The 15,000-nt window shown below is 38.7% G+C and overlaps 1 protein-coding gene across 21 annotated transcripts in view; it reads left to right on the top strand.

Annotated features, from left to right (window-relative positions):
- The window catches only part of plekha7b (pleckstrin homology domain containing, family A member 7b), a 111,808-nt gene that overhangs the window by 59,394 nt on the left and 37,414 nt on the right, over positions 1-15,000 (top strand). For 16 of the 21 annotated variants that reach the window (XR_007139345.1, XR_007139344.1, XM_027178451.2 and 13 more), the window contains 3 exons: positions 244-316; positions 1,583-1,683; positions 7,438-7,613. Coding sequence is in view for 19 of the 21 variants with exons in the window: in XM_027178451.2 (XP_027034252.1) it covers positions 244-316; positions 1,583-1,683; positions 7,438-7,613 (350 nt within the window). In the remaining 2 variants the exon portion in view is untranslated. Of the gene's footprint in view, positions 1-243; positions 317-1,582; positions 1,684-4,917; positions 5,188-7,437; positions 7,614-15,000 lie in introns of those variants that run through there. The other 5 variants (XM_027178452.2, XM_047807687.1, XM_047807676.1 and 2 more) reach the window with 3 other exon arrangements.

Raw genomic sequence — 15,000 nt, 5'->3', positions numbered from 1 at the left:
CACGTGAAACTTCTAGACCCGAACCCGCTCGGATCTCGGTTCGGACCTCGGGTTTTCGGATCTAAGCGGAGCCGTGAAGACCTCTAGTGTGTACAAGTACAGAAAGGAGATCAAATGAATCCGTCATGTAGAGGGAAACGCTTTTACACTTTTTATACAATTATTTGTTGATAATAATTCCAGCTAACACTAAAGGGCTTTATGATGAAGGAGAGCTGAATAAACCATGTGTTTGACCTGCAGGACAGCTCAGGAATGAGGCTTTGGAAGAGGAAGTGGTTTGTGTTGTCGGATTACTGCCTCTTTTATTATAAAGGTGAGTCATCGTCACTATAAATAAAAACAAATTAGTAAATTTGAACCAATGTCGTGTCAGTCAGCTGTGTGGTCTGGGCTTTATCAGCACTCAGGTCTGTGCTGAACGCAGAGCTTACGATGACCCGTTAGTTCCTCAGGAGCTCATAGTTACACTGTTATAAACTGTTGTAGAAATGACATTATTTATGTAGTGTAGAGTGTCACCCAAATGAGGATGAGGTCTGGTTCCTCTCAAGGGTTCTTCCTCATATTATCTCAGGGAGGTTTTCCTCGCCGCTGTCGCCTCCGGCTTGCTCGTTAAATTTTAAAATAGTATTGTTAAATGAATTTTTAACTGTAATTGTGTATATCTATCTATCTATCTATCTATCTATCTATCTATCTATCTATCTATCTATCTATCTATCTATCTATCTATCTATCTATCTATCTATCTATCTATCTATTTATGCGTTTGTTTGTTTATTTATTTATTTGTTTATTTATTTATTTATTTTCATCCTTATTTCTTCTTCTTCTTCTTCTTCTTCTTCTTCTTCTTCTTCTTCTTCTTCTTCTTCTTCTTCTTCTTCTTCTTCTTGTATATTTACTTCTTCCTTTTTTTTTTCTCTTTCTTCTGTTTCCATACTTCTGTAAAGCTGCTTTGAGACAAAGCGCTATACAAATAAATTAAATTAGATGGAGATTCTTTGTGGCTACTTTTTGTTTAGGGAAAAAAAATGTTAAACATCACATCGATATCATATTCAGATTTTGCAAAAAAAAAAAAAAACTTTTAAAAATAAACGCTGGAGTTTATGCAAATTTATTCGTATTGTTATGCGGACTGTAAAGCGACTTAAACGACACCGATCGGGAAAACTCTTTTAAACGACACCGATCGGGAAAAAACAACTCTTTTGTGCATCCTAATAGTGAGAAATTGTCTAAAAATGATGTTATTTTTATCTTACACTTTATAAATAATCTAAAATACAAACTTTTCAGTAATAGTTTCAATAAACCGAAGGATAGGAAGCTTCTTCTTGTAGTCACTTCCTGTTGAGGGACTTTAGATGGTTGTGGATGATATTTTTCATCATATCTCCTAAACAGGATCCTGTTAAATTATGAAATTCAGAACTGGAGGGTGTTGTGGAGAACGTCTGCTCCAACATCCACCCTTCTGTGACTTTTCCGGGGAAAGCCGTGCCGGTCGGAGATCGGATATCGGATTTATTTTCTCCTGATTGACGTTAGTTTGTTCTGTGCTCCGTGTGTGCAGACAGTCGAGAGGAGACGGTGTTGGGGAGCATCCCACTGCCGAGCTACGTCATTTCCCCGGTGGAGCCTGAAGACCACATCAGCCGCAAGTTCGCCTTTAAGGTAAATCCGTCGCTCGGCCAGGTTTGGGTCATTTCTCTTGTTTCAGGCTCTTAGTGTGAATGAATTCAGCTTTTGTCACACTTTCACCTGTAACAATGATGTTGTTGTTCTGCTGAGAAATCAAAATCAGATCATCTCCAGGGTTCGTATTCATAAAGACTCTCAGAATGACCTCAGAGAGCGAAACATTTCTAACTATGAACCTTATCTTCAGAGTGATTCAGGATCGCTTTTATCTTAGAGAGGAGGCGGAGCTTAACCTGTTACTAGGTGACACGTTCTGTCGAAGACTGTGATTGGTTGCGGAATAGAAAAATAGGAGCGCTTTTAGATTCTGGTCTGTTATAAACCTTCACTTTGTCTGTATGTTCAGATATTTGAGACTATACGGTGTAGGGATTACGTTTGTGACCGATTATATTACAGATGCTTTAACATCTGGATGTTATAAATGTAATAAATGTACATGTAAACATCTTCGACACAGAGCAGAAATGTCAGAGACAAATTCTATCATTTCTGCTGCTGTGGGATTTCAGCTGACATAGACACACAAATGACATAGCGGCAGAATATATATATATACACACATGATTGGTGACTAAATTAATCCCTACATGCTGTAATCTGTATCTGTTTATAAACTCACTATCATTATTAAATATTGTATACAACACATTTCTTCTCCCTCTTCACCTTTTAGTCATTTTGTCCTCTGATAAAGAAACTCTTAAACCTCTTAAAAGTCCTCCTCGGTCTTTCTAACACTTTTTGGCCTTATGAGCTCTTTTAAGGGTTAAGATGTTTTATGAAGAACTTTTATCTTTACTACTGTGGGATCTTCTCTTTCATTTTAAAGGGAAATGCCACATTTCTATAATTCTTTTTTAGAATTTGGTCTTTAGGAGAAACTCTTTACACTGAGAATGTTCATGAATACAGGCCTTGGAGTGCAGATAGTGTAGATCATTCATTCATTCATTCATTACCTACCGCTTATCCGAACTTCTCGGGTCACGGGGAGCCTGTGTCTATCTCAGGCGTCATCGGGCATCGAGGCAGGATACACCCTGGACGGAGTGCCAACCCATCACAGGGCACACACACACTCTCATTCACTCACACACTCACACACTACGGATAATTTTCCAGAGATGCCAATCAACCTACCATGCATGTCTTTGGACCGGGGGAGGAAACCGGAGTACCCGGAAGAAACCCCCGAGGCACGGGGAGAACATGCAAACTCCACACACACAAGGTGGAGGTGGGAATCGAACCCCCAACCCTGAAGGTGTGAGGCGAACGTGCTAACCACTAAGCCACCGTGATTAATGCTTAACATATTTATTTATTTTTATCAAGTAATATTTATTTATTTATTTATTTATTTATTTATTTATTTATTTATTTACGTTTGTGTATAGAAAACCCTCTGAGAATTGTGATACAATATTTTTTTCTGATATCGGATTTCCCCTTGATCTAATCGAGTTTAATGAGTCCGGCTTCTTTAAAAGACACCTGAACTCCTCTCACAATGATGAAAGCACAGTGTTGTGATCAGGACGGTGTTTAATCTGTCAGAGAAAAGAACAATGCAGCAGGAATGTTTGCAAGCTCGTCCTCCCAGGCTCTGACCTGACCTTCATTTCCTGTCTGTTTTGTGTGTGTGTGTGTGTGTGTGTGTATGTGTGTGTGTGTGTGTGTGTGTGTGTGTGTGTGTGTGTTTTATGTCACATGCCGTTTCATCCTCTTTACACAGCTTGTATGTGTGGAAAATATGTGTGTGTGTGTGTGTGTGTGTGTGTGTGAGAGAGAGAGAGAGAGAGAGAGTGCTAGTTGGGAGCTGTATTGCATTTAAATTTAATTGCTTCCATTGAATTTTATTGAAACTATATAGAATTGTAAAGAAAACATCAAGGAATAGAAAATTTTTCACAAATCTCAGATTTATAGATAGTATTACTCTAGTATAAGTAATAGTAATAACACCAGTAATAGTAATAAACAGTAATAGTAATAAACAGTAATAGTAATAACACCAGTAATAGTAATAAACAGTAATAGTAATAACACCAGTAATAGTAATAAACAGTAATAGTAATAACACCAGTAATAGTAATAAACCCAGTAATAGTAATAAACAGTAATAGTAATAACACCAGTAATAGTAATAAACAGTAATAGTAATAACACCAGTAATAGTAATAAACCCAGTAATAGTAATAACTCTACTAATAGTAATAACACCAAAAATAGTAATAATCGTAATAAAACTTACCAGTAATAGTAATAACACTAATAATAGTAATAACACTAGTAATAGTAATAACACTAGTAATAGTAATAACACTAGCATTATCAGTCACATTTGTTCATTTATTCAGTCAGAATTTCTATTTTATATTAAATTTAAAAAGAGGAAAAATGCTATGTGACAAAAACATGAAAATATTTAAAAATGAAGTATTAAGGAAATAAATAAATGTCTTATCTTCACTTACTTAACTATTAGATTTTTTTATTAATAACCAAGTTAATGTTAACTCCCCCCTGCTTGTAGCTATGCAGCTTTGATATTGATTGATTGATTGATTGGTTGATTGATTGATTGATTGATTGATTGATTTGTTTGTTTGTTTGTTTGTTTGTTTTACTTAATACATTTTTAGATGTTTAAATTTAACAGGAAAAGTAAAACCCTTGCTATGCTGCTTTGAGATTTATTTATTTATTTATTTATTTATTTATTTATTTATTTATTTATTTATTTTTCATCTATCTATCTATCTATCTATCTATCTATCTATCTATCTATCTATCTATCTATCTGGCTTGCATATACACAATACACAACAATTTTAGACAAGTGTTTGTGTGTGTGTGTTTTTGCTTGTGTGTGTTTTTGCTTGTGTGTCTATGTGTGTGTGTTTGCGTGTGTTTGTGTGTTTGCTCATGTGTTTATGTGTGTGCGTGTGTGTATACGTTTGCTCGTATGTGTGTGTGTTTGGTCGTGTGTGTGTGTGTGTGTGTATGTGTGTTTGGTCATTTGTGTATATATGTGTGCATGTGTGTGTATGTGTGTTTGGTCGTGTGTGTGTGTGTGTGTGTGTGTGTGTGTGTATTTGGTCACGTGTGTATGTGTGTGTGAGCTTGTGTGTGTGTGTTTGCTTGTGTTTGTGTGTATGTGTGTCTGGTCATGTGTGTGTATATATATGTGTGTGGGCGTGTGTGTGTTTGGTCGTATGTGTGTGTGTGCTTGTGTGTGTGTGTGTGTGTGGATGTGAGGACTCCTGCTCATCTGTCTCTCGTCTCTGTACCTGTATGAACTCTTCCAGCCTTTTTTGGAACTTCACAGTTGTATTAAAGTGTCTGGTTTATCGCTCACTCTGTCTCTCTCGTTCCTGTTGGCCGATTGGTTCCTGTTGTGACCCCGGTGCATTATGGGAACTGCGGGTGCGATGGAGAGGCTCCTGAGTCTCCTGAGTCTTGCATGAATAGGTATTTTAAATGTTTTTTTTTCTTAAATAAACTGAGCTCTTTCTTTCTTTTTGTTATGAAAAAAGTTGTAATATCTCAAGAATTAAATCATCATTTTATAAGGAAAACCTTCCTAACGCTTAATATTCCAAACTGGTATACATTGGAAATGAGGTTGTTTTTTATTTATTTAAAGTAAACGCTCTCATATGCAACATTCTGACATAGTGTAAGGAGTCGATATAATTCTTGAAAAATTCTGAATTATTTTTAAAATGATTGTGAATTTTTTTCTATAATATTATGACGTTTTTTTTTTGTTTTTTTTTAAAAAGATAGTATCAGTTTAAACTACCGTGCCATCGGCTGCTGGATTTCTTGCATCTTCTCTTTCCTCCCAGTCGTCTTGCCCTGGTCCTTTAATAAAGTTTCACCCGATGCTCAGGAGAAGCGTTTATCTGACGGCGTTTGTCATAACCGGGTTTCGTCCCAGCCTGAGAAGGAAGCTGCTTTCTCTCACCGCTGTACGCGCGATCTCGTCTCACCGCGTGATAAACGGATCGTTTTTGTTTTTTAGAGAGAGAGAACGAGGGAGAGGGGGGAGAGAGAAACAGGGAGAGTGAGAGGGAGAGAGAGAGAAAGAGAGAGAGGGAGAGAGTGTGAAAGTGAGAGAGAGAGAGGGAGATAGAGAGAGAGAGAACGATCGAGAGAGAGAGAGAGAAACAGGGAGAGAGAGAGAGAGAGAGGGAGAGAGAGAGAGAGAGAGCGATCGAGAGAGAGAGAGAGAAACAGGGAGAGACAGAGAGAGAGAGAGTGAGAGAGAGAAACAGGGAGAGACAGAGAGAGAGAGAGACAGAGAGAGAGAGAGAGTGAGAGAGAGAAACAGGGAGAGACAGAGAGAGAGAGACAGAGAGAGACAGAGAGAGAGACAGAGAGAGAGAGAGAGTGAGAGAGAGGAAGTTGTCAGTTCAGCATTTTGCTGCAGTGCCTCTGAACAGGGTTCCTGCCTCCGGTATCACTGCATGGACTTTGTGACCTTCTCTGCTGGAAGGTGGGATTATTTAAGTCTAAGTCGTAACACAGAGCTCACGTCATGTGGAGGAAACAGGAAGTGAGCAGTGACGGAGATCATTTACACTTAATCTCAAATTAATGCTCCAGTGAGGCGCTGTATCCTGGTCAGGTGTATCAGGAGTCTGTCCAGGGAATAACGTCGGGCGGGAGACCGGAATATTTGACAGTTAGTAGCAGGGAACCGTATGCGCGCACACACACACACACACACACACACACACACACACACACACACACACACACACACACACACACACACACACACACACACACACGCACTGTCACCCTGTAATCTTAGTCATGATTGGTTCCCAGAGTTTATTAAATGACATCATACACTGAGCTCATATGTACAGTAGCCCCACCTTTTGAATTACTCTGTTTACTGAGAAAATCTCTATATTTTGAATTATTATTGGTCCAGGTCGGTTTTGTGTGTGTGTGTGTGTGTGTGTGTGTGTGTGTGTGTGTGTGTGTGTGCGCGTGAGAGTGTGAGAGAGAGTGAGTGAGTGAGTGAGTGAGTGAGTGAGTGAGTGAGTGAGTGAGTGTGTGTGTGTGTGTGTGTGTGTGTGTGTGTGTGTGTGTGTGAGTGAGTGAGTGAGTGAGTGAGTGAGTGAGTGAGTGAGTGAGTGAGTGAGTGAGTGAGTGTGTGTGTGTGTGTTTTATCATCACACACTGCTCAATCACAAAAAAACAAATGAATCATTACTGAATCAGTGAATCGTTTATTCTCCCACGTGAGTTTTCCATGTTCATGTGACTTTTTGTTATTTTATCCATTTATTCTTTTATTTCTCTGAATATTTGTGCACAATATTTCCCTGTTGATTCATTTATTTCCTGCATTTGTTATTTTGGCTGTTTTACTTCTCTATTTATACATAAATTAAAGTTAGTTATTGTCCAATTTACACGTTTCCTGTTCTTATGTATGTTATAGCAGCTATAAACACCAGCTTCTCTTGTTTTTTTTTTTTTATTAAGACTGCGATCTGTTAAATAAATTATTCTACATGTAATTTTAAGTCATTTATTATTAACAGAGCATCAGCATCACGTTTGCTGTTACTATAGCAACCGTAACCCGTGATTTGTAGCTCTGTGATATAAACAATCAAATCTTCTGACCAATCAGAATTCAGAATTCTGTTTTTTTTTTTTTGCTCTCTTTGTCTCTCCGTCTGTCTCTGTCCTCAGGCGAGTCACACAGGTATGCGCTCGTACATTTACAGTAAGAACTCTGTGATTGGCTCGCAGGCCGAGCACGGCGGCATGAGGACGTACTTCTTCAGCGCGGACACACAGGAGGACATGAACGGCTGGATCCGAGCCATGAACCAGGCGGCGCTTATGCAGAGTCACAGCTTAAAGAGGTCAGGAAACACTTACCCACAATTCACTTCACCTGGCACTTCCCCAACGTCAGCTCTAAAACAAACAGAATGAGAAATTATTATTCTAAATTATTATCATCTTCATAGCTCAGAAAATCCAGGTATAATAGAATAGAAAAGAATGGAACGGGGCATAGAAGCCTTTATTATCGCCACACATACATTACAGCACAATGGAATTCTTTACTTTACATACCCCAACTGAGTAGGTTGGGGTCAAAGTGCAGGGGCAGCTATGATACAGCGCCCCTGGAGCCACCACTGACCCCAATATAATATAATAATATATAATATAACAATAACCTTTATTGGTTTATAAAAAACAATAAAGATTTATTTAAAAAAACAAGCGATCTAATATTTAAGAATGATTCATTCTCGTTTCTTTCTGTTTTCTATTGTATTTAACATAAAATCTATATATGTATAAAACATTTAATCCATTATTATGTATAATGACATAATAATAATAATAATAATAAACATAATAATAAACATGATAATAATAAAAATAATAATAATAAGAAATATAATAACAACAATAATAATATTAATACACAATAATAATAATAATAATAATAATAATAATAATAATAATAATAATAATATGTTTAAAGTGTTTATTGGTCTCTGTAAAGGGATGATTAACAAAAACAAAACAAAAAAAAAGAAATACTAATAACCTTCAGACTTATCTCTTTATCCTGTCAGTGTTGTAAAGCATCCCCTAAAAAGGATAAAAAGAAAAAAATAATCAAAGTAAAATATTTTTAAGAAAATGCATTTATTTGTTCAACATGTGGAAAAACAGTGTTGAATTGTTTGAGGTTGTGTATTGAGCTGAGTATTTTTTTAAACATCATTTTTCAAATTTTTTACATTTTTTTTTTGCATTTCTTAAACGTTTCTGATCATTTTGTCCAACGTTTATTAATTATTAATTAAAATAACTTTTATAAACATAAACTATTAATTACATTAATTCATTCTATTATTATTAGTCTATTCGGAGATACAGTTTGTCTCTCCAAAAATATTTTTATCCGGTGTAAAATTTACCGCAACAAAAACAAATAAACTAAACCTAGATTTAATACTGAATCGAGTATTAATAGATGAGCGATGCTTGTGCTGCTCTCTTGGTTCATTATAGAGTTCGAGTACGAATCTGTGCTTCCTGTAGAGCTTCATTGAGTCGAATTGATCTCGACGAGGCTAAATGACGTCAAACGGAACAGCTGCTCTTTGTCAGAACGGCTGCTTTGTATCCTCTTAGATGTTTTTTTTCTTTTACAGAATCACTGAGTCACATTTCTGCTGTTATTCAGAAACCGGTGTTGCGTTAAACACGTTATCGGCTGTAAAGCTGAGCTATCGATCCGAAACCCTTCGAGGTTTCAACATGGATTACTCGTATCTGAAATTCCCTGCTCCGTCTTCCTCTTTAGAATGATGATGATGATGATGATGCTTTCGCCAGACGTCCAGCGCCGAGCCTCCTCGTCTTACAGACACGTTATTATTTATTCATTAGCAATAACAGCGATCCAACATGTGTCTAAAAGAGATCTGTTCTGTTTGCTCTTTCCTGCATATTAGCATTAGATTTAGATTTTTGGAGGCTGGCGGTGTGTTTTTTTATGTCTGTTTTCATTTTTTATTTTAGCATTAATTTTTTTTTTAATTAAAAAAAGCCAGGTACGATGTCCCACAGGGTTCCGGTTTAGGTTGTCTGTTGTTTTTCCTTTATATTATCAGTAACAGGGTAATAATAAGTTTATAATCAGTAATAAAAAAAAGTACATTGGTGTGTCCTATGGTGTTTTTATATTAGCAGTAAGAAAGACACATTAACTCTAATTTGGTCTTTCAATGAATTCTGTTTTAGAGTTTTATTTATTTCACTTTCTTATCAGCTTAGAACCCAAAAGCCCTCGATGGTGTCCCACAAGTTTCAGATTTAGGCCAGCTTTTGTTTTCTGTTTATATTAACAATAACAGGCTATTATTTTTTTGAAACCTCAAAACAGTTTTCAGTTCAATTTTAGGGCCTGTGGACAGAGAATATGCCCCGCCCACACTGAGGGCATGGCTAATTTAGCTTTTTTTTAAAACTTTTTCAGACATCTATAACGAAGACTAAGATCCGATTTGTCGCCCCACAAGTTTGTGTTGAGGTTGTCAGTGTTCGCTTTATATACCAGCATTGACAGGAATTGTTTACAAGACAACAAAGAAAATCTAAAACGGTATCCCTCAGGGTTCTATTGCAGGTCCTGCAGAGTTTTTCTTTACACTAATATTAATAGAGAGTTTAACAGCTTGAAAAGTGCACTATGGTGTCCCATGTGGGGCCATTTTATTAAACTTTATTAATGTTTCAGATCATCAAACAAATGTAAACATTACTCAAAGATAACACAAGTAAACACAACATGCAGTTTTTAAATGAAGGTCTTTATTATTAAGGGAAAACAAAATCCAATCCCACATGACCCTGTGTGAAAAAGTGCTTGCCTCCTAAACCTAATAACTGGCTGGATCTTTGCAGAAATTTTGGAATTCAGCCACATCGGAGGGTTTTCGCGCATGAACCGCCTTTTTAAGGTCATGCCACAGCATCTCAATAGGATTCAGGTCAGGACATTGAATCGGCCACTCCAAAGTCTTCATTTTGTTTTTCTTCAGCCATTCAGAGGTGGACTTGCTGGTGTGTTTTGGATCATCGTCCTGCTGCGTAATCCAAGTTCGCTTCAGCTTGAGGTCACGAACAGATGGCCACACTTTGTCCTTCAGGATTTTTTGGTAGACAGCAGAATTTATGGTTCCATTTATTGTATCACAGCAAGTCTTCCAGGTCCTGAAGCAGCAAAACACCCCAAACCATCACAGTACCAAAACCATATTTTACTGTTGATATGATGTTCAATTCAATTCAATTCAAGTTTATTTGTATAGCGCTTTTACAATAGACATTGTCTCAAAGCACCTTTACAGAACATAAACATAGAGCAGAAGGTAAACATAAGTAATAATAAAAGAAATAATGAAAAAGAATTAACAGAATAAAAAATTATTAGATATATATATTTCACAATCTGTATGTGTTTATCCCCCTATGAGCAAGTCTGAGGTGACTCAGGAAGCAGTGGCAAGGAAAAACTCCCTTAAATTGGTAAAGGAAGAAACCTTGAGAGGAACCGGACTCAAGGGGGAACCCATCCTCATATGGGTGACACTGGGGGTGTGATTGTAATATACAGTCATTTAAATGTTGTATTGGTGTAAGGATCATGGACTTAGATCTCCATAGTATCACAGAGTCCAACTGGACATGTCTCAGGATTCTTAGAGTCCAAAGGCTCCGTCCCACAGAGGACGTTGGGGGCTGGTACAATGTCTGGATGCCTCTTTTTCTATAATGCGGTGTTACTTTTACACCATATGTAATGGGACACACACCTTCCAAAAAGGTCATCTTTTGTCTTGTCAGTAGACAGAGTATTGTCCCAAAAGTTTTGGGGACCTCAAGATGTTTTCTGCCGAATCAGAGACGAGCCTTTATGTTCTTTTTGCTCAGCAGCGGTTTTCGTCTTGGATCCCTGCCATGCAGGCCATTTTTGCCCAGTCTCTTTCTTATGGTGGAGTCATGAACACTGACCTTAACTGAGGCAAGTGAGGCCGGCAGTTCTTTGGATCTTGTTGTGGGGTCTTTTGTGACATCTTTGATGAGTCGTCACTCTAGGGGTAATTTTGGTCGGCCGGCCGCTCCTGGGAAGGTTCAACCACTGTTCCATGTTTTTACCATTTGTGTATAATGGCTCTCACTGTGGTTCGCTGGAGTCCCAAAGCTTTAGAAATGGCTTTATAACCTTTTTCAGACTGATAGATCTCAATGACTTTCTTTCTTTCAATTTCTTTGGATCTCAGCATGATGTGTAGCTTTTAAGTTGAGTTTAAGTGACGTGACATACAGCTAAGTACGGTGACCCAGACGGGGAATTCGTTCTCTGGATTTACCCCAGTTAGGGGTTCGAGTCTCGGGCCGGCAATACCACGACTGAGGTGCCATTGAGCAAGGCACCAAACTCCCCCTTTTGAGGATATATTTTGGTCTACTTCACTTTGTCAGTCAGGTCATAAGTGATTTTTTGATTGTGAACAGGTGTGGCATTAATCAGGCTTGGGTGTGGCTAGAGAAATTGAACTCAGGTGTGATAAACACGGTTATGTTTTAAGGGGGGGGGGACACTTTTTCACACAGGGTCATGTGGGTTTGGATTCTGTTTTCCCTTAACAATAAAAACCTTAGTTTAAAAACTGTATGTTGTGTTTACTTGTGTTATCTTTGACTATAATTTAAATTTGTTTGATGATCTGAAACATTAAGTGTGACAAACGTGCAAAAAAAATTTAAAATCACTTTTTCACACCACTGTAAATCTTGGGTCTGTTTCATAATTGTACTTTATTTAATTGTTATTTTTTTTATTTTTAAAATATTTTAATAACGGTTTGGAACGTTAACAACAATAACAGCATTAACAGTATTAATGATGATGGTGATAAGGTGTGCAGTGTGAAGTGTCTCTGTAGTGACAGGGATTTCAACATTATAAACATGTCGCCATCTAGAGGACGGTTTTACTCATTACAGGCTCTGGTGATTTATAAAGAACCAAAGAGACTTTTATTGTTAAATCTAAAACGGAGATCAGTTCAACTCTCAGATCCACATGCGACAAGAGTTTAAATGCTGAATATATCATTTGTCAATAATCCATTAGGGTAGAATACATACAGAGAGAGAGAGAGAGAGAGAGAGAGAGAGAGAGAGAGAGAGAGAGAGAGAGAGAGAGAGAGAGGATTCTGGATCAGGATTTTGTTGTCACTATAAACTCTTTGTCATCTTGGTGTGTGTCTTTGTGTATATGAGGTGTGTGTCTGTGTGTATATGAGGTGTGTGTCTGTGTGTATATGAAGTGTGTGTCTGTGTGTATGAGGTGTGTGTGTCTGTGTGTACTGTATATGAGGTGTGTGTCTGTGTGTATATGAGGTGTGTGTCTGTTTGTAGATGAGTTGTGTGTGTCTGTGTGTATATGGGGTGTATGTCTGTGTGTATATGGGGTGTGTGTTTGTGTGTGGATGGGGTGTGTTTCTGTGTGTAGATGAGGTTTGTGTCTGTGTGTATATGAGGTGTGTTTTTGTGTGTATATGGGGTGTGTTTCTGTGTGTATATGAGGTGTGTGTCTGTGTGGATGAGGTGTGTGTGTCTGTGTGTATATGATGTGTATGTCTGTGTGTATATAAGGTGTGTGTCTGTGTGTATATGAGGTGTGTGTCTGTGTATATATGAGGTGTATGTGTCTGTGTGTAGACGAGGTGTGTGTCTGTGTGTATATGAGGTGTGTATATGGGGTGTATGTCTGTGTGTATATGGGGTGTGTGTTTGTGTGTATATGGGGTGTATGTCTGTGTGTATATGGGGTGTGTGTTTGTGTGTGGATGGGGTGTGTTTCTGTGTGTAGATGAGGTGTGTGTCTGTGTGTAGATGAGGTGTGTCTGTGTGTATATGAGGTGTGTTTTTGTGTGTATATGAGGTGTGTTTTTGTGTGTATATGAGGTGTGTGTGTCTGTGTGTAGATGAGTTGTGTGTCTGTGTGTATATGAGGTGTGTATATGGGGTGTGTGTGTCTGTGTGTAGATGAGTTGTGTGTCTGTGTGTGGATGGGGTGTGTGTCTGTGTGCATATGGGGTGTGTGTATATGGGGTGTGTGTGTCTGTGTGTAGATGAGTTGTGTGTCTGTGTGTAGATGAGTTGTGTGTCTGTGTGTAGATGAGTTGTGTATCTGTGTGTATATGAGGTGTGTGTGTGTCTGTGTGTATATGAGGTGTGTGTCTGTGTGTATATAAGGTGTGTGTCTGTGTGTATATGAGGTGTGTGTCTGTGTGTAGATGAGGTGTGTGTTTCTGTGAGTAGATGAGTTGTGTGTCTGTGTGTATATGAGGTGTGTATATGGGGTGTATGTCTGTCTGTATATGGGGTGTGTGTTTGTGTGTGGATGGGGTGTGTTTCTGTGTGTAGATGAGGTGTGTGTTTGTGTGTATATGAGTTGTGTGTCTGTGTGTAGATGAGGTGTGTGTCTGTGTGTATATGGGGTGTGTGTCTGTGTGTATATGGGGTGTGTGTCTGTGTGTATATGGGGTGTGTGTCCGTGTGTATATGGGGTGTGTGTCTGTGTGTATATGGTGTGTGTCTGTGTGTATATGGGGTGTGTGTGTGTGTGTGTATATGGGGTGTGTGTGTGTGTGTGTATATGGGGTGTGTGTGTCTGTGTGTATATGGGGTGTGTGTGTCTGTGTGTATATGGGGTGTGTGTGTCTGTGTGTATATGGGGTGTGTGTCTGTGTGTATATGGGGTGTGTGTCTGTGTGTATATGGGGTGTGTGTCTGTGTGTATATGGGATGTGTGTGTGTCTGTGTGTATATGGGGTGTGTGTGTCTGTGTGTATATGGTGTGTGTCTGTGTGTATATGGGGTGTGTGTGTGTGTGTGTATATGGGGTGTGTGTGTCTGTGTGTATATGGGGTGTGTGTCTGTGTGTATATGGGGTGTGTGTGTCTGTGTGTATATGGGGTGTGTGTGTCTGTGTGTATATGGGGTGTGTGTGTCTGTGTATATATGGGGTGTGTGTGTCTGTGTGTATATGGGGGGGGTGTGTCTGTGTGTATATGGGGTGTGTGTGTTTGTGTGTATATGGGGTGTGTATCTGTGTGTATATGGGGTGTGTGTGTCTGTGTGTATATGGGGTGTGTATCTGTGTGTAGATGAGTTGTGTGTCTGTGTGTATATGGGGTGTGTGTGTGTGTGTGTGTGTGTGTGTGTGTGTGTGTGTGTATATGGGGTGTGCATCTGTGTGTATATGGGGTGTGTGTGTCTGTGTGTATATGGGGTGTGTATCTGTGTGTATATGGGGTGTGTGTGTCTGTGTGTAGATGAGTTGTGTGTCTATGTGTATATGGGGTGTGTGTGTGTGTGTGTGTGTGTGTGTGTGTGTGTGTGTGTGTGTGTGTGTGTGTGTATATGGGGTGTGTATCTGAGTGTATATGAAGTGTGTGTCTGTGTGTATATGGGGTGTGTATCTGTGTGTATATGGGGTGTGTGTCTGTGTGTATATGGGGTGTGTGTCTGTGTGTGTGTGTGTGTGTATATGGGGTGTGTATCTGTGTGTATATGGGGTGTGTGTCTGTGTGTATATGGGGTGTGTGTGTGTGTGTGTGTGTGTATATGGGGTGTGTATCTGAGTGTATATGAGGTGTGTGTCTGTGTGTAGATGAGTTGTGTATCTGTGTGTATATGGGGTGT

This window comes from Tachysurus fulvidraco, chromosome 2, assembly GCF_022655615.1.
Source record: "Tachysurus fulvidraco isolate hzauxx_2018 chromosome 2, HZAU_PFXX_2.0, whole genome shotgun sequence".
Classification (NCBI taxonomy): Eukaryota; Metazoa; Chordata; class Actinopteri; order Siluriformes; family Bagridae; genus Tachysurus; species Tachysurus fulvidraco.
The sequence above is the reverse complement of the archived record's forward strand: the minus strand, read 5'-3'. Positions and strand labels throughout refer to the sequence as shown.